The sequence below is a fragment of the Colobus angolensis genome, unplaced genomic scaffold (assembly GCF_000951035.1).
Source record: "Colobus angolensis palliatus isolate OR3802 unplaced genomic scaffold, Cang.pa_1.0 Scaffold7, whole genome shotgun sequence".
Classification (NCBI taxonomy): domain Eukaryota; kingdom Metazoa; phylum Chordata; class Mammalia; order Primates; family Cercopithecidae; genus Colobus; species Colobus angolensis.
The window spans coordinates 12,118,282-12,139,267 of record NW_012120709.1 but is presented as its reverse complement, the minus strand read 5'-3'; the positions used below and the strand labels follow the sequence as shown (position 1 = coordinate 12,139,267).

The window sequence follows — 20,986 nt, the reverse complement described above, 5'->3', positions numbered from 1 at the left end:
GCTGCATCCATGTCCCTACAAAGGACGCAAACTCATCCTTTTTTATGGCTGCATAGTATTCCATGGTGTATATGTGCCACATTTTCTTAATCCAGTCTGTCACAGATGGACATTTGGGTTGCTTCCAAGTCTTTGCTATTGTGAATAGTGCCGCAATAAACATACGTGTGCATGTGTCTTTGTAGTAGCATAATTTATAATCCTTTGGGTATATACCCAGTAGTGGGATGGCTGGGTCATATGGTACATCTAGTTCTAGATCCTTGAGGAATCGCCATACTGTTTTCCATAATGGTTGAACTAGTTTACAATCCCACCAACAGTGTAAAAGTGTTCCTATTTCTCCACATCCTCTCCAACACTTGTTGTTTCCTGATTTTTTAATGATGGCCATTCTAACTGGTGTGAGATGGTATCTCATTGTGGTTTTGATTTGCATTTCTCTGATGGCGAGTGATGATGAGCATTTTTTCATGTGTCTGTTGGCTGTATGAATGTCTTCTTTTGAGAAATGTCTGTTCATATCCTTTGCCCACTTTTTGATGGGGTTGTTTGTTTTTTTCTTGTATATTTGTTTGAGTTCTTTGTAGATTCTGGATATTAGCCCTTTGTCAGACGAGTAGATTGCAAAAATTTTCTCCCATTCTGTAGGTTGCCTGTTCACTCTGATGGTAGTTTCTTTTGCTGTGCAGAAGCTCTTTAGTTTAATGAGATCCCATTTGTCAATTTTGGCTTTTGCTGCCGTTGCTTTTGGTGTTTTAGACATGAAGTCCTTGCCCATGCCTATGTCCTGAATGGTACTACCTAGATTTTCTTCTAGGGTTTTTATGGTATTAGGTCTAACATTTAAGTCTCTAATCCATCTTGAATTAATCTTCGTATAAGGAGTAAGGAAAGGATCCAGTTTCAGCTTTCTACTTATGGCTAGCCAATTTTCCCAGCACCATTTATTAAATAGGGAATCCTTTCCCCATTTCTTGTTTTTGTCAGCTTTGTCAAAGATCAGACAGCTGTAGATGTGTGGTATTATTTCTGAGGCCTCTGTTCTGTTCCATTGGTCTATAGCTCTGTTTTGGTACCAGTACCATGCTGTTTTGGTTACTGTAGCCTTGTAGTATAGTTTGAAGTCAGGTAGCGTGACGCCTCCAGCTTTGTCCTTTTGACTTAGGATTGTCTTGGCAATGCGGGCTCTTTTTTGGTTCCATATGAACTTTAAAGCAGTTTTTTCCAATTCTGTGAAGAAACTCATTGGTAGCTTGATGGGGATGGCATTGAATCTATAAATAACCTTGGGCAGTATGGCCATTTTCACGATATTGATTCGGGAGTGTCAGTCTCAGTGGCTACTTTTCACTGCCACATTGGAGTTGAGTTGAGTTGGGTTGACAGAGGTAGTTGAGTCCTAGCTCTGTCACTGACGGCTATGTGAGTTTGGGTAAATTATTTAAACTCTCCAAGTGTTTAAACTCAAGAATAATACAGGATAATAATTATATTTTCCTTTAAAGTTTTTGGAAAATTAAATATGTTAACAGACATGATAAAGTACTTAGTGCATAATGGCAGTTGTGGCGCCAAAAAGATATGCCTAAAACATAAGGATGCAGGAAAATTGAAAATAAAAAATGTCAAAAGATACACTTTTGACAAATGGGGCATGAGCCAAAAGAAAACTTATATGTTAGTGGAAGAAAAAATGGACCTCAATACAAAAAGCGTGACAAATGAGAGAGGCGTTCATTACCTAATCTAAAAATGGTTCAATTTACCTGGAAGATGCTAAAAATTCCAAAATATTTTGTATCAAAGTATATCTCATACTAAGTAAAAAATTATAGAATTAGAGTAAGAAATTGACAAATGTGACCAAGATGGGAGATTTCCTTGTACTTTTCTCAGTTAGGTCAAGCAGTCAGAAATTTAATAAAGATGCAGAATATTTGAACAAATGTAACCTCTGACATAGGTCTTGCACTGTATTTCAAACTTAATAGTGCATTATGATTATATAGAACCTTGCAGCTAAAAATCAGAAATAAATATTCTTCTTAAGCCCTAGGAAGTATTGTTAAAATTGAGCATGTACTCAAACGTGAAAAAAAATCCCAAAGGGTTTCAAAGAATTAATATCAGAGAACACGTTTTCTGGCCAGAATCCATTGAGTACTTCACAACAATGCATGCTACATACCTTAACAAACATGACAGAAAGAGAAGTGAAAAAAAGACATGAATAGGCCTTAGAATCATGAAAGAAATCAAAGCATTGGTTAAAAACTTTTACAGAGCTTATGCACAAATATTTTAAGGCGTAGTCTACTGAACTTTTGAGAAGAAACTAATTTAAACATTATGTAAATGCATCCAGAAAACAGAAAAGTATGTCATATTCTTCATCATATTCTAGAAAGTCAATATAACCTTGCTACAAAATTGTCAAGTACATTGGGATAAATATAAATTATAGGTCACTAAGGAACAAAATTCTAAGAAAAAATTATTAGCAGATAGTTCACCGTGGCAAGTGCATAGAAATTGGATTTAAGGAGGGCAGTACTGGGGCCAAGGAGAAAAGTTGGTTGTTGTGGGAGAGTGAAGAATCCCAGAACAAGGGCAGCAGTAGTTAGAATGCAGAGGAGGAAATGCATTTAGGATATTTTTGGGTGATACATGTTTGGCAGGATTAATGATTGGTTAGATATGATTGCATGAAGGGAAAACATGGAGTAAAGAAGGCTCCTGTATTTCTAGCATGTGTCACCCTCTAGGATGGAAAATGAACCAAAAGAAGCAAGGAAGCAGTGAACCAAAAGAAGCATTAATTCACTCTTGAAATAATGAGTTTTGAGATACAAATGGGATATTTAACAGTTACTATGTAAATGAGTCTGGCTCAGGGGAGAGGAATGAGTTCTAAATACAGATTTTGAAGTCATTGTTATATAAGTGGAATTGAGACCATGTGATTTGTTCATTCATATTTATTAAGTGTGACTGTATGGGGGCACCATTCTTGTTCAAGGAGCAAGACAAAGTCCCTATTGTGATAAATCTTAAAAGAGCCTGATGATGAAGATATAATTAAACATATAGTTAGAATAAAGTATTTGACAGAGATAATATAGATGCTATGGGAATGCACAGAAGGGGATTTAACTCACTTGAAGGTAAATGTGTGGAAGAAGACTTCCAGAGGAAGTTATGCTCAGACCCAAATGGTGAATAAGAGTTACCCAAGAAAAAGGTTGAAGGAATGACATTTGCAAAGCTGTCAAGGCAAGAGAAAGAATTTAGTGTTCACAAATCTTTGGAAAAACCATTTTCTCTGGATCTTGGTATTTCAGGGGAAGTGGACTATGAAATGAGATGGAAGAAACAATCAGGAGACAGATTGTGGAGCATCTTTTAAATTTGGACTTTATATGAAGAGTAATGAGAACTCATGAAATCATTCTAATTAAGAATGTGACATATGTAGTTTGTATTGAAGAAGTTTACAGAGTCACAGTAGCTAAGGACAGAACTCAAGTAAATGTCAGCATTTTAGGGGCAAGTAGAGCAAGGGATGTCTATGAAGGAAAAAGAAAATAAGCTATCACAAATTTATATTTTGATTTGTTTTTTCATGAATTTAGCAGTAGTAATTAGAAATGCACATGAAGGTTTAAATCTCATAATATAAAATATTAACCAAACACCTTGATTCATGATCAAGGATATTAAAATGATAAATATTTATTAGTTTAAGAATAAATTAATAATGATGATGGTAATAAAAGAATAATAGTTATAATTTAATATAATAATGCCAGGAACTTATAAGGACTTTATATGAAACACATAGAGACCCAGTAGATTTGATTATTAATGCTATTTTTTCAGTCTAGAAGCTGAGATCTCATGATGTTAGGGAAATTATCCAAGGTCAAACATGTAATAAGCTGTAAAGCTTGTATTTGAATTCAGGCACTTAACATTGCGATATTAGGACTGTCCTCTACTGACAACATCTGTGCTATAGAACTGAAAATTTCTATTTGATATAAAATAGAAAATTTCCATTTAACAATCAAAATATTGGCAGGTATGTCACAAGTCCAACTATAAGGAATTTATACATTGTATCTGAGAACTCTATTCCACTGCAACAAATGGGAAGTTACTACTTTCCATAGTTCTGATACAATACCTGTTGTAACATGATGAATAAATTATAAAGCATATCTGTTAAGTAAACCATACTTTTGGCATAGATTTCATACTGTATTTCAACCTTAATTGTACATTATCATTTGTATACATTTGTTTCTTTTTTGTAGTAAAAGGAAAAATTCATTGAAGCAATTTTTCTTGAGGCAAGGTGTTCCATCAGAGCTTTGAAAAGATCTTTTCCTCCATACCTTCAGATAAATGATATTTAAAAAATATATTGTCAGGAAATCATAATTCATTTGCAAGTTTGTTGCTTTAAGGAAGTTATGGGTCACTGAAAACATGGAACCAGTAAGAAAACCTACACAGCCTTATTTTCATATAGGAAAATTGCTAAACTATTATAACCATGTTTCATCAGTCTGAAGATTTTTTTTTAATTGTTATACTTTAAGTTCTAGGGTACATGTGCATAATGTGCAGGTTTGTTACATATGTATACTTGTGCCATGTTGGTGTGCTGCACCCATCAACTAGTCAGCACCCATCAACTCGTCATTTACATCAGGTATAACTCCCAATGCAATCCCTCCTCCCTCCCCCCTCCCCATGATAGGCCCCGGTGTGTGATGTTCCCCTTCCCAAGTCCAAGTGATCTCATTGTTCAGTTCCCATGTTCGAGGACTAAGGAAAGAGAACATGTTCCTTAAAAATCTTTAGAGAAGACAAAACAGTCTAAAGATTTTTAAGGAACATGTTCTCTTTCCTTAGTCCTCGAACATGGTTGACTAACTCAACTGAAAATTTCTGCATCTACTCAGGGCTCTATAAAAGCAAAAAAACATTAAGCGATGGGGGTCTCCCTCTGACACCCAGGCTGAAATGCAGTGGTCTAATCATAGCTCATTGCAACCTTGAACTCCTGGGTTAAGAGATCCTCCCACCTCAGCCTCCAGAGTATCTAGGACTACAGGTGCACACCACCATGTTCAGCTGGTTTTTATATTGTTTGTAGAGACAGGGTCTTGCTATGTTGTTCAGGTTAGTCCTAAACTGCTGGCCTTGAGTGATCCTCCCACTTTGTCCTCCTAAAGTATCAGAATTACATGCGAGAGCCACCAGAGCCAGCCAAAAAATTTTGTATACAATTTTATTATTTCAAACAAATTCATTAAAACAATCACCATGGGAAAAAATCAGAACTTTTGAACTCCTACACTCTTATTTTGTAATCTGTTTGTTGGAATTTTGAATTTCCATGGAGTAGGGCACCATCACCTTTCCAGTGAGCAGGGCCTCCAGAGGTCTTATTCAGATCTGCTCTCACCTCATTTTCAGTGCCTGAATAGTGACAATGGGAAGGAATCAGGAAAGGAAGAACAGCACCCAGTTGATGTGTCAGTCAACAGTGTGTGTCCAGAACCTAGTAAGTGATGACAACAAAACTGACCCAGTATAAATATTCATGAAGGACTGCATATTTATGTCCCTGCTATCCCATTCAGGCCTCTTTAACCCTTTGAATGAACTGCTGGCTCCTGGAAACCCTCTGCAGGCTTCTGTATTTCATCTCTACGATTTCTCCATTCTGTCAACCCACTGTTTATTTTGCTGCTAGTTGCTCTGCTCTCTTCTTCATTTGACTACCCTTGTTTTAGTTTCATCTCAATATTATTTGCTCAGCACCCCTGTTCTGATTCATTCACCTTGTTAGATTTCAGTACTCCTTCAGGATGACTTCCAGCATCTGCCCTCAAATCCTTCACTCTGTAACTAGGGACAGTGGGAGGTGAGGGGTAGGCACTCCCTTTGCCTCTTCTCACCAAGGAAAAGGAGCCGGACACATAACCCTCTTTATAAAGACAGCCATTTATGTGCCTTTATCCCATTCACTCACCCCTTAGTTCATTTCTCCACTTTCTAATCCTAAGTAGTAACAGCCCGTGGAATCTGGGTTAATGAAGGCAAGTAGTAAGTGTTGCGGTGACTCCAAAGAAGATGCTCTGAAGAGAGCTGAACTTCCTTGCCTGATTCTGATTGTTATTTCTCCCTCAGTTACAAGTGAGAATCTTCATAGGAAGCTCAATTGTTATTTTTATACTTGTATCTCCTTTTGCTCTCCCACTGGCCTGGCTCCAGCAGGAAGGCAGAAATGTATGCTCCAAAGACACTGTTAGCTGTTCTCCTTCTCCTGCTGGAATGGATCATCCTCATACTTGGTAGTTGGCAACAGGTAAATACTGACTGTCAGTCTGGCTACAAATGTAATGAGAGTTTGTAAGCAAGTGTATTTGGATGACTGATAAAAATTATTCTAAATCCTGATGAGACTTTTTTCCAGAGTCTTCATAAAAGATTTACAAAAAGGAAACTCCTCTTCATCCCAATGACAGTTTTAGACTTGAAGTTTTGTTTTGTTTTGTGGTATTTTTGGGGCGGGGGGCATTTGTTAGGAAATACGTTTTTTCCCTGAGTTGTTAAAACGGGGTTTAGTACTGTCAAATGTTAAAGATAAATCTCTTCTTGGGATCATATGAGCTTGGAACCTGACAGATTCTTACTTTTTCTAAAGTTATATGTAAACTAACTCTTTTGCTATTCTAGTTTTGCTTTTAACAAGAAAAAATGAACCATGGGAATTTTAAGAAGTAAAATTAATGGTAGATTTGTGTTGGTGGAATGTGGTAATTAGGAATCAGAGATGGGGAGAAATTAGGAAAAGAATGGTGCTTGTGAACTGCAGTCCAGACACCGAACATTTTTCTGTGGATGGCTCCCAATCCACTTGACAGGTATACAGTTACCCCTGACCTTCCCGATTCTACCTCTATCTGAAAGACGTTTTTAAAAAGCAGTTGGTATCTGTAATTTTAATTCGTTGTGAACTGATGTCAATATGCTGTATTCCTTGGAGATATCTGCTTTGTCATCCTCCTATATTACTTATGAAGTAGGGTTTAAGGGTTTTGAGGCATCTTATTAGTCTCCAGAGAAACAGAAGCAATAGAATATATACAGATACATACAGAGAGATTTATTTTAAGAAATTGGCTCATGCAGTTATGGAGACTGAGAAATCCAATAATCAGTAGGATCAGTAGAACCAGTGGTGAAGTTTTAGTCTAAGCCTGAAAGCCTAAGAACCAGAGGAGCCAATGACATAAGTCTTAGTCCCTAAGTCCTAAGGACTGAAATTCAGAGGATGGATGGCATAAGTACCAGTCCGAGTCCAGAGGCCTGAGAACCAAGAGCACCAATGTCCAAGGGCAGAAGATGGAAGATCCAGCTCAAGCACAGAGGACAAATTTACCCTTCCACCGAATTTTTGTTCTATTTAGGCCTTCAATGGATTGGCTCATGCCCACCTTCACTAGTAAGAACTATCTGCTCTACTCAGTCTACCACTTCAAGTATTGAGCTCTGCTGGAGGCAACCTCACAGATACATTCAGAAATAATGTTTTGCTAGCTACCTAGGCATCCCTTAGCTCAGTCAAGTTGAAACATAAAATTAACTATCGCAGCATCCATATCTGGTAAAAGAGAAGGACAGACGTTCCCAGTAAGCCTGAAATCATCTTGCCTAGCTACTCATTACACTAGGTTCCTAAGGAAGGAGGAGAAAATGGGAAAGAATAAAAGAATATTTCTTATTGTAATGCAATAACAAAATGGAGGAGAAGAGTATTGGAGTCGAGAACCCAAAAGGAAAATAGGAGAGTTCCCTGGAGTGATTTATAGAGACTTATTTTGGAGGGAATAAAATGTATGTCATTTAAAGGAGTTTCATGCCTCTTACTCGTCATTTGCTCCTTTTTCTGTTACCTGAATCTCAACTTTTTTTTTTTTTTTGCAAGAGGATTAAAGGCAGTTTAAAAATAAAAGACATACATATACTAAAAACCAAAAAGTAGAAATAAAATAATAAGATCTATCTCTCCTCCTGCATAAACATACTACTCTTTCCATCCCCTCATCACCTCTTGCATTGGCTTTAGCAAGCAATAGCAGCATATGCGTATTATACCACCCAGGACATTGTTTCCCAGGTTTCTGAAAATATGTTATGCAATATGTAGAATATACTTTTGTAAAAAAAAAAAAATGCTAACAAGAAACAAAACAGACCAAAGGGAACGAGCCAAAGGAAAATTTTCTGCTCTATGCTTTGCCAAATATATCTCTCCTAGGAACAATTTACATAATATTACAAAATTTATTGAGATATTGGATACAAGATATTTAGGAACCTCTAAAATAATACCACAAACTTCCATAGCAGTAATGTGAGAAAAACATTGAGCATTAAGCATTAAAGAGAGTCAGGATTATGTAAAACGAGGTCATTGTCAGCCATTGCAGAATCTGGACGTGAGATCAAAATTGCTGGCCCTCGTAACAGCTTTGAAAAATACCAGCAACAATCACTAGAAATTTAAAAAATGTTAGTATTCTGCTCGTATCTCCCTCAATCGTAAATTCACCTTGTTACCTGGGGTGTTAGGAATGGCCATAAACCCATCATAAACATTTGAAAATCTGGACAATACACACAGGTAAAAGTGTACTCCTTTATTTCAAATGGGAAAATAACCATTGCTTATATTAAACATATTTAAATTGATATCTTTTCCACTCGAGGAATTGACATCATATTAATTTGGCTTGAAAAAATTTAAAGGTTTTCTATTACCAGAAAAACTGATTTTTAAAACATTTTCTATATATTTTAATTAGATCTAAATAAAAAATGTTATCTTTCAGCCTGCTCAACATTTTTTTTTGTGATAAGAAAATTGCATTTAATTCAAGTAATACCTATCCCAGTCAGTTTTTCATTTTGGCTGTTCTGTTAGCTATTTGATCTATTAAAATATGACACCATTAATAAAAAATGAATTACATCATTAGTTATTAAGGCCTTAAAATTGTTTGATACCTATTGTCAAGCACTTCACTAGATTAATTCATTAATTCAATTAATATCCATAGCAAGCCTCTCAGGGGTTACCATGCTAGACAAAACAAGGTGTAAATGTAAGAAAAAACAGTGATTACTAGAGAAACACAATTCTGGGGAAGAAAAGATATGTAAACGTATACACAACACCATGTGAAAATTATTAGCAAAAGTGTTATGCGCTGAGTGCTCACTAAGTTCTTTTCTTCTGTAGTAAATTATGAGTCAATAAAAGATTTAAAAATTTCACTCACAGTGAAATGTATTATTTCATATGAGCTCACTGGTTAGATGTGTTATGTTGTCTGGTATGGTAGTCATGAGCCAAATGTGGCTATTTAAATTTTTTTAAATTAAATAAAACTAAAAATTCAGTTTCTTAGTTGTATGTCACATTTTAAACCTGCAATAGCTTCATGTGGTAGAGATAATCACACTTGATAACTCAGATTACAGAACAATTCCATCATCACAGAAAGTTCTCTTGGCCAGTATGAGTAGGTAGGACTAGTTTACTTATCAACTCAAAGATCTTATTAAAGTTTGTAGTTAAGCGATTTTTCTAATTGTTTTTCCTGAAAGAGGCAATGATCTTTTTGGAAAGCAGTTGTGTTCCAAATTAAGATCTTAAAATATTAAGCTATATGTCAAAAGCAAGTTTCTGGTTGTTAAATAGAGTGTTGTGTGCTATTTCCTAATGAAGTCATAGCACCGAACTTCATTCATTTTCATTACTGTCTTGCTCATCATTGAATTCTCAGTACTTACTAAAGTGTTAAATAGAGACAAATTGAAAAATAAATATTTATTGAAGGTTGAATGAATACATTAATAAATAAATGAACAAATGCTTTTTTTTCCCTCCTTTGAGAGGTAGTCAAATGAAAAGAAGTAGGTTTTCCTGCTGATAAGATCAGGTATGCCATGTGCTATCTTTCTGTTGCTGTTCACCATTTCCAGGTAGGGAATAGAATATTTGAATTAAAAAATAGAAGGAAATATTAAAGATAATTTGAAAAGATCTTAAAGATAATACAGTTAATGTTTTTTAAAAGCAGATACAGCCAAAAGTACAACATAGGCAAGTTCATACAGCTAATTAGTAGCAGATCACAGGACTTCTATCATAGCAAATAGAGGATCATTCCTTTAATTGCCATAATTCAACATAAAAACACTACTCCAAGGTATGATAGAGTCAGCTCTTGTATTTTGAGAGAGTGTTTTGGCACTGTCGGAATTAAGATATCAGAATGACTGTGCAGCCCAACAAAATACCTTATTCCAAAATATGGATTCATGAGGCATCAGAAAATAGTGTTCCACTCAAGTTGGTAAAGAAATTCAGTCATTAAGCCAGTTATTTAAAACGGAAAATAATGTTTAGATAATCAGTTCATGATAACAGTACAGGAGGAAAGAAAAGTACTAAGATATACCAAAAAGTATCAAAAGAAATAAGATAGTATTTTACTTACTATCTTATCTCTTTACACTTGGATTTTGTATATTACTTTTAAAATATTTTGATTTTAATGTTGATGTGTATAATTATTTGAAGTCTTTTTTTCTCTTTATGATGTGAAAATGTGAATTATTCTGGGCTGACTATGTTTATCATGAGTTAATCATCTGTTCATACCTCAGTTGGTGAGAGTGATACATAATTATAAGCACAGTATCAAAGGGGAAATAAATAGAGTTTATGATCTTAAACTTATAAAATGAGCACGACAATTTCTAAGGGAGAAAAAATTTTCCTTCTGCTTTGAGAGTACTCGATTAAGATCAAGAATGTTGGGAAACATGATGTATCATGGCAAGGAAAACCATCTGAACATCAAGAAATAGTCATTTTCCTGACGTGTTATTTTTTGTTCAGGCAATTACTTCTTGAAATAAAGATGTCTGTTTTGAAGTTGAGTTGGATAATTACTATAGGAGAAAATGCTAAGAACTAGTTATTCATTCTGAGGCAACAATTGAAGAGAACTAAGAAATTCTAGAAGTTGTGTCAATTGGGTAGAAGCAGAACAGTTAAATTCTAGGATGACTATGCAAAAAGTAGGCTTTGGGCAGAAAGCCAGTAAGTAGGTTAACGGGTTATAAGGCAACACTATTAGAAGAAGTCATGGCTGTACCATGATGAGTTTAAGACTCTACAGGCCGAAAGTTAATGAGACAAAGAGTCTTTAAATAACCACATATATGCCTGCTTATAGTAGAGAGATCTCATGGTAGGAGGTAATGGGAATGACTCAAGGTTGGAGCATCTGACTTGCTATGCATGAGGAAGGACCTTGGAAAGTATAGATAGAAAAGCGAAGTGCCAACTTAATCCCTGTTCTGTGTCCCCACCAATGCATGAATTTTACCTATAACCCTCTCCTTGCCAGAGATGGATTTATACAGGGAGATCAGGAAAAAGTGAGACACAGGTTCCACTGGTATTTCCATGAGAACAAGTTGTAAAATAAGCATCTTCTGTCCAAGGTGGAGAACTAGGATATGTCACAATGAACCACAGGTAGCAACATCTCATCTATACCCTGATATATATTTATTGACATTATGATTCAATTTTCAGTGTCCTGTTGCTCAAGGATTTTTCCAACAGTTAGAAATGAAGAGAGTGATGTTTTTTTCTAATATGTAATTCATCCCCTAGGATGCTTTAGATTGTTAACCAATAACAAATAATAGTAGGCAATATAAGTAGATTCCCATATTTCCAAATGAGAATTAAAGTATGCTGCAACCTTATAGAAAATGTGATGATATTAAATTTGCTGAGCTTTTTTCTGTAAGGGAAATTTACCAAGAATACCAATAGAAATGATGTACTAGAAACACTATTGGTATGACATCTTAAATGACACTGTTTGCATCTAATTAAAAATGTAAATTTTAGTAATAAAGATGAATTCTTTTAATGGGTTTTCATCTTTGAATATAGGAGATTATACTTTGGATTCTGGAAGGTGGATTATGTCTTCAAAAGTTTGAAAAAAATATTTTGAAAAGATTTAAGGATATTTATTATCCTTACTCATTTCGTAGATAGAGAAGGCTATTTATTACCCTTACTCATTTCATACATAGAATTCCATTCAAGGATATTCTTAAAATGCTGCCTATTACAACCTTTGTTTTAACTGCTTATCTTTTCATAACTCTTAAACCTCAAGGAAAAAAGGATTGAAGACAGAACCCACAGATGATCCCCTAATGCTTATTTTTAAATATAATATATTGATATGATTCTAGTCACTAAATAAAAAACATGAAAAACATAAAAATAAAAAACAAGAACTGCAAAACATGCATGGGCACTCCTTAAGTTGTTCCTCCAGCTGAAAAATAAAGCTATATCAACCACTGAACAAAATGAATGGATTGTTAATAATGCAATATGTGAGTTATTTACCTTGTCTCTCCCACACACAGGTGACATGGGATCACTTATTAATCTTTCAAAACTGGTAAAGTGAAAGGTTGCCAGCAAGCAGAAGTCTTATTGCCAAACCTCTATCCTCATTGTCATGGCCCTTCAATTACTCGCTTAGAGTTTTGTATTTCAAACTCAACGTTATGGATCAATTATTTTAATGTGTTCCAAAACATTAAGTCATTTGCCTTTGAAGTAAAGTAACATATTTATGTTATCACTGAACCTGAAATATCACAGAAAAAATTTTAAAAGTAGTTATTATGATATATGTATTTGGTCCTCCTCTGTTTCCTGACTTACCATTACTAAAATCCCTGGAATTTCTAGGGACAGAAGATTGTCTCTAGTATGCTAATAAGATAACTGGTGGTTGGGGGTTCTTAGATAGCTCCAAGATGGGAGCTTGTTACCAAAAGACAAGGCAGGATCAGAGTGTTGGGAATTTTAGTCCCATACACCAACCTCTGGAGAGAAAGAGGGACATGAAAGTTAAGTTGGTCAATGGCCAATGATGTAATCAATTATGCCTACATAATGTAGCTTTCATAAAAACCCAAAGGACAGAGGTAGGAGGGCTTCCAGATAGCTGAACATGAGGAAATTCCTGGAGGGTGGCTCACCTGGGAAGGGCATGGGAGCCCCACACTCCTTTCCCCACACCTCTCTCCATCCATTTATTCTATTTGTCTGTTCATCTGTATCCTCTGTAATATCCTTTATATGAAGGAGGAAATGAAAGTAAAGTGTTTTTCCTGAGCACTGAGATGATCTTGCAAATCAATCAAACCCAAGGAGAAGGGTCACGGGAACCCCAAGTTATAGCTGGTTGGCTTCCAAAGTGAAGTTCAGTCTTGTGGGGGACTGAGCCTTCAACCTGTAGGATCTGATGCCAAATAACTCCAGGTAGATAATGTCAGGATTGAATGGAAGTAGATATGTGCTCCGGAGGGTCACTTAGCGGGCGTATGGGAATAACCTCCACATATGTTGGTGACCAGAGGTCACAGAATTGTTTTTGTTGATTGTTGTGTGAGAGCAGGAAAAGCACTTTGGTTTGTTTTTCTTATTCACATAGTTATCTTAACTTCAATGAAGTTACAGAGCATGGCTTGCTAATGAGTAACCTTGTGAATCTGAAACTCGTTTAATTAGAAATTTTTCCCCAGAGTCAAGATAAAAATACACATCAACCATTTTCTGATTTTAGCGATGTTAGAGACCAAAACAATTTGCTAAAAAACCAAAGTCATATAAGGCCATTTCACATTGAAAATTAGAGTTTTGCTGATATAGATGAAGAAACTGGACTTACCCCTGTCTGTGTCATACAGGAAGACAAAACAGTTCCATTCATAGTGATCCAGTAGACTCAAGAGTGCTCCTCGTAACGAAGGTCTTAGTTGCAGCACGAACTGGCTCTCTCCCTCAGTAGGGAAACTTGGTGTGATGAGGGAGATATGTAAGGCGCTGCAGAATGAGGTCAAGGTATGTACTGACCTCTTATCATAGAGTCCAAAAATGGCAAATACTCCTCTAGAATACTGGGAACAGACTGAAACAAGAGGAAGAAAACACCACAAACTATTAGCACACTCAAATTGCTGACTTTAAAGTCTACATTCTAGAAAATTAAAAAAAATAAAAATTACTGAATCATTGGATCTGTCAGGAATATAAGATAATGAGTAAAAGTGAAGTATAGAATTCATTGCACAATGAATGAATTCTTGAGCTTGTACTCAAAGCCTTACATTGAGTGAAGCTGATCCGAATTAAAATTCTGCATTAAGAAGACAATTGGATTAAAGGGAAATTTGACTAAAATAAAAAAAAAATGGCCTCCCATAATAATGTGACAAATCCTATGCTAGAGAACTTTAGGTGTGACAAATCCAAAATTATTTTCTGCATTTTTTTCTTACATGCAAACATATAATAATATACATTTGAAATTTTTGAGTATTGATTGAAGGAACATTTATAATACCTTTTGCCCTCCTACGTAAACTATAAGTATGTATTTTCCATTCTTGAATTGGATTATAGTTTTCACTCTGCCTAAATTGTTACTTTTTGTTTGCTTGCTGTGGCAATTTCATTTTAATCACAGTCTTAGAGTCTCCTCGAATCATGTTTGAAAACAGACGTTAGGCTGCTAGAAAGTCATCCTTGGCATATCTGAGAGGCTTAGTGAATTGAGGCCAGCTGCACACATTCTAGGCAGACCAAAAAGTAAAGATAAACCAATTCCAAAACCCAACAGAAGCAAGCCAAATAAAGTAAGAGGACCCCAGGGAAACAGGTACACAGCCTCATCTTGCCTTTCTTAGTCCATGCTCCCAGTTGCTACAAAAACTGTGAGGCAACATCTAAATAGAAAAAGATTCTTCTCAAAATTCTTTTCCAATCATATTTTTATTATTCTTTTAACAGAACTGATTTCTGGTCCAAATTGGTGTGACTTTTTCCAATTTATATTTTAAGGGACAGAAATCTGCAAAGGAGATACCATAAAGAAAGTATATTTGAATTCCAAATTCTTATAGTTTATCATGTATGGCTAATAGTCCTATTTCTTCTTGGCTTATGTAGCTAGCTTAAGAAGTGTTTAGGTCTATACAATTTTTATGTTTTCTGATTTTAGTTACTAATCTTACTTGCATTAGCTGTGAATACATAATATGGCAAGAATTAAATGAGATTATGTAAAAGTGCTATGCTATGAGAACATAGGATGTGATTAATAAGTGGCAAATTTTAACATAGATTTTCTATATGCACTTGTGTAGTTAAATAGTTTTACTTTTTAATAAGAGAATAAAAGGTTTAGTAAATGAAATACTACAGTTGATTCAAAACCAAGAAAGGAGGTATTCAGATTCTAAACAGAAATACCATTTATTTTGATAGATATTATATTAAGGTTTATAAAGAAATTCTATCAAAGAAGAACCATCAACTAATTCCATGCTCACCAAGGAACTAGAATTTGATCCTCTGAGAAGACTGACCAACATGGCAGGCTTGTTCTGACAATGTGACTGGCTATAATTTTCTTGCAAGATATAAGGAATATTCTAATTTAACTCTCAGGCATCTTAAGTTTAACTTAATGCAATGCTTATAACTTAAGTGATTTAATAAATCAAGTTGCTGCATTAGACCCTAATCTGTAAATGTTCCACCAAGGCTTTGGATGCAAGTATATAAGTGGTCCACATTTAACATCAGTAGAACCTGGAGTTACTCGGCTCCTTCATGTTTTCCTATTTTTTGTTCTACTGGTTTTCTTGCAAACTGAGGGCCAACTCTCAAGCTTTACATGATAAATAATATGGTTCGATTAATTTTTATTTTACTCTACTGAAAAAAGTAAATTGAAGAGCTGTAGAATTCAAATCTGAGATCCTGGCTTTTAGTTTGGTGCTGAAACTATACACAAATTTTAATACTTGTTCTAGAAAATGTAAACAAACAAGATTTAGAAGTCATGTATTTTAACTTATGCATATAATTAATATTTACATAATCTTTTAAAGTATGCCACTTGAAAACCATACGATTTTCAAGCTTTGGCTTCTAAATTGTGTTTTTCTAGCAACCCCATACATAAGTTCCCTGGAAGTACTCATGTAGCTTTGTATGAAGACTTTTGCTGAGAAAGCATTGGGTGGGCAGTGCTGGACTCGTTTTCTTGGTATCCCTCCCTTCCACCTTCACAAAAATCCAAGAGCACTTCTGCTTTCATCTATTTTAAATATTGAACAACTGACTGTATAACATTTTATGTCCAAAATGTACTACACTGCTAAAGTTCAAAAACAACAATTGTGCTAAACATAAAATCCATCTACTCTTTATTCCTATTATATTGTTTTCATTGTAATCATTATGACTTTTCACTATTCTGGTACTCACTATACTATTTAATATTTTAATTTATTATGCTGGACCTCAACAAACAATATTTTCTGATATTTTATTGTCTTCTATCTGCCTTCATTCACTTGCATCATCATACGTATCTATTTATTCTCCTTTTCATAGTTGTCTGTCATTCTTCCTCTATTCATATATACTTACTTTGAAACTATAGTCTCAGGTTAATAAATTTGCTTCTGATGTATTCTGTCACTTGCATTTTACATTTCTTTTGCAAATTTATAGCTGTAGTCTTATTCTTTTAAACATTTATTTTTTCCTATTTTTTCTAGATCATAGGCTTAGCAAGTGAGCGTTACTGGGTTTTGTGTGTATGAGGATAGATTGTCAGTCAAATATTCAATGTTATTATGTTGGTATGCTAACTTGGATAGTACTTTATTTGGCCCAATGATTCAAATTTTAAAATATAGCTCTTTCCATATATAGTATTATAATCTAGCTTTGAAAACACTCTTGAATCAAAATTTTGCTTGGCTGAATCTTATGACATCTATTGTTGCTTAGCATACAAATAATTATTCAAACAATAAAACTTCTTAGATTATATAAACTCAAACATAAATTAATGAAAGTAAACTAAGCTGAATTGAATGTGTTCAGAATACATAAAATGGAAAAATGTAAATTTTTATGTTTTCATAAAATGGCAAAATAAATGAGAATTTATGCTTAGCCTCTAAATTCATGCAATGATATTAGGTTGATCTATATTTTAAGGTATAAACACTAATCAGAATAAGGCTTGCAGTGAAATAAGTTGTAATTTTAAGTGCACGTTCTGTGTTCTGTTTCACTAACAAGGTCACTTGGATTATGTATTATATAAATGAAGACATACAATAAACACATGATACTACTCCATTTTTTACCTGACTGTGTCAACTAAATATGTCTTCTCATCAGTTTCATTCCCACTTTCATTCCAGATGCCACCTTCCAGATGCCAAGCTAAGTCAAATGATTATATAATTTGTGATGATTTGTAGTTCTATATCACATACAAATCAAAGGACATGGCCTTAGCTCAGTGTTTCTCAAGTTATGGGACATAATCCAAGAGATGTGCTGAATTGTACTGACCATTGCAGCATGGTGAGGAAGAGCACAGTTCTTTCTTCCATCTATGGCCCTTCTCTTTCTCCTGTATCTTCAGTTTTCCACCTCTTAAGAAGTTCCTCTAACTGCTTTTAAACAAGCTCAAGTCTTTTCTTTTATAAAGCAAAGAACTTTCCTGACCTCATGCTTCCTATCTCTCTACTCTTTCACAGCCATATAGTTGAAGGAGTCTTCTGCTCACACTCTTTTCAATTCATCTGGCTTCCACATTTTCCAACCACCAAAACTAGTCTCTTCAATTTTGCTAGCGACCAACTTACATCCTAAATCTTAGAGTTTAGCTTTTATCTTACTGGAATTCCCTGGTATGCTTGACACATTTGGACACTTCTTTCAGATGCTTCTTTACCTTGCATTCCTAACACCACAACTATGCTCTCTCTCTGCTCTCTCTGGGCATTTCTTAGTGTCTTTGAACACTTCTTACTCTGCTCCTTTAAAGTTGGTGTACCTTAAAATTCTCTCTCAATCTGCTTTTTCATTCTAAACATATTTTCTAAGTGAAATCATCCAGTTCTGTGGCTTTAGTTACCATCTATGTTCTCATGATCTCCCAAACTGTACCACCCACTTCAAATCTTTCTCTTGAACTCCAGATTCATGTACCTAATTGTCTTTTGCCTCTTTTATGCCTCAGGGAATTTTCTGAGAAATGATTGCAATGGTTTTCTTCCTTTTTCACATTATCTTCTAGAAGTTTGCTACTTCCCCATTCAGAATGGAGTCTTTCCTCTCACTTGAACCTGGGTTGACCTTTGAGACTGCCTTCACTATTAAAGTATCACAAAAGTGATTCTAGGGGCTAGGTGCAGTGGCTCACACCTGTAATCCCAGCACTTCGAGAGGCCAAGGTGGGCAGATCACGAGGTCAGGAGATTGAGACCATTCTGGCCAACATGGTGCAATTCCATCTCTACTAAAAATACAAAAATAAAATAAAATAAAATAACTGGGCATGGTGGCACGTGCCTGTAATCCCAGCTATTTGGGAGGCTGAGGCAGGAGAATCATCGCTTGAACCCAGGAGATGGAGGTTGCAGTGAGCCAAGATCATGCCACTGCACTCCAGCCTGGGCAACAAGAGTGAAACTCTGTCACACACACGAAAACAAAACAAAACAAAACAAAAAAGTATCATAAAAATGATTCTATGTGACTTTTGAGGATACCATTCTCATTCTCTGGGGGTATACAAACTTTTTACTCCGCCACTATGCTGTGAGGAAGCCCAGGTGACATAATGAGACCCACATAGAAAGGAACCAATACCTCAGCCATAACTAAGTTCCGAGCTGACTGCCAGAACAAAGTTAACAGCACTAGGAATAAATAATCTTAGAAATGCCCTTGGTTAAACTGCCCCAGTTGATGCTGTATGAAGTAGAGATTAAGCCTTGCCCCAAATGTGACATCATGGGCAGAAGAAATCACTGTTATTTTAAGCCGTTCAGTTTGAGATGGTTTGTTATGTAATAATAACTAACAAGTAAAATATATGTGTACAGTACTTAGGAGTACTAAGGAGTGTGCCTACCCATAGTAAGCACTTAATAAATATTATATAGACATGTATGTTAATAAATATTGTTTGAGGTATGTGCCAAAATTTATTTTTTTCATTTCTTAATATTGAGCATTTTGGTTGAGCTTAGTATTGAGCATTTTGGCTGTTTTTAATTTTTGGCAGTGATAACATGCCCTTATGATAACCAGTTTCGTGTATATCTGGTTATTCATTAGGATATATTGTTAGAAGTGAAATTATAAAATAAGGAGTATGAATCTTTTTGGTTTTGATCAATATCACTAAATTTCTCTCCACAAGTTTATACTACTACGCATCTCTCCCAATAGTAAACCATCTACTGGGTTTGTCAACTTTTCTTAATTTTCTATATTCTATATTTATTCTTTCAGTTGTTGCTCTTGTTTTATATTGATACTTGACATAAAATTCTGATTTCAGTAAATATCTCCATACTCCATCTGAATAATACACAGACATTTAAGCATTTTAACCTTAGATATTGCCCTCCTGTCATACGTGCTACTGTTGTACAGTATTGTAGTTCCACACGTGTTTAGTCATCTTAAACATTTCATTCCCTCTATCATATATTTCTATTGCCTAAAATCCTTGGTAATTTAATACTATTTTGTGTGTATTCTAATTTGTATTTTAAGTGGATTGTCAACATTTTTTTTGTAATTTTGAATCATGAACTAATTTTCAGCAAAGCTCTGTTTGTGAGAATTTAAGAAGGCTCTTTTGAAGAAGTATTTCTCCAGAGTGTTTTTGCATTTACTTATCCCAATTATTCCAGTATGTGTTTGTAAGTGATGTCCCTGTGTTTGTGTGTGTACATGTGTCTGTGAATTTCTTCATTTATGAGTTCCTAGAAATTGCAGATAGTACAAATTTGAACAGAAAGTTCACATGAAAGCAGACAAATACATCAAAATTCTCATGGAATTATGTTATTTTTTATGCAGAACTCAGGGGAAGCCAGGATGTTTCTAGGATTACTGTTTGAGTCAGGGAACAGATTTTTCTTTTCCTATGTCTACTTTCTCACTGATGCTGTAGCCTTTACAAATCCTTGTTTGTATGGTGATCTCATTTCCAGCTTTTTGCCAATTGTTGGTTCAAGGCCTTGAGAATCATTTTCCCATGTAAACCTCCCCAAGGGAAGCTTTAGTACCTGTTCCTGTTCTCTAATTTTTTTCTGTTTCTTCATTCTGTCCCTTTGATATTTTATTTACTTTCCTGTAGACTCACTATACATTTGAAAAAATTAACAATTATAAAAACCTAATCCTTCTAATTGTTCTTAATAATTATGCTGATGTTATAGAATCCATAATCTATGGAACTGGAGGTCTTTGCTCCCTTTGTTTGTAAGATTCTGTGATCTAAGGTCAGAATTTTATCCAATTTTATGTTTGGCATAACCCTTAAAATATTTAACTTTTCTATGACTTGTCAATCCTGATAGTGCAGAAATTTCATTTTCCGCAAACTTTCCCTGATTCCTTTAAACTGAATTAACAACCTTTCCTCTTTTTTGCCATAATACTCTGTGTACTTCTGAAAAAAAGACCTGAATTTTCATAACAGTATTTGTTGTAATTATTTTTGATGTTGTCTATCTCTAACAATAGCCATGGTTTTCTTGAGATTCTTATCTTACCTTCCCAAGGGCTATATTTTCTGAATGAACAAGTAAATTAAAAAATCACAATAATATTTTTAGGAATAGTATTATTTTATATGATCTCATATATTATAATCATCTCAGAATATTTATTACTTCATAACTAGGATACTGTAATAATATTGTAATACAATTACTTGTCTTTTTC

At 34.8% G+C, this 20,986-nt stretch overlaps 1 protein-coding gene across 6 annotated transcripts in view; it reads right to left on the bottom strand.

The window, feature by feature from the left end:
- Positions 1-20,986, bottom strand: part of GRIA4 (glutamate receptor, ionotropic, AMPA 4) — a 371,925-nt gene that overhangs the window by 221,135 nt on the left and 129,804 nt on the right. For all 6 annotated transcript variants that reach the window (XR_001000109.1, XM_011926652.1, XM_011926649.1 and 3 more), the window contains one exon: positions 13,875-14,114. Coding sequence is in view for 5 of the 6 variants with exons in the window: in XM_011926652.1 (XP_011782042.1) it covers positions 13,875-14,114 (240 nt within the window). In the remaining variant the exon portion in view is untranslated. The remainder of the gene's footprint in view (positions 1-13,874; positions 14,115-20,986) is intronic.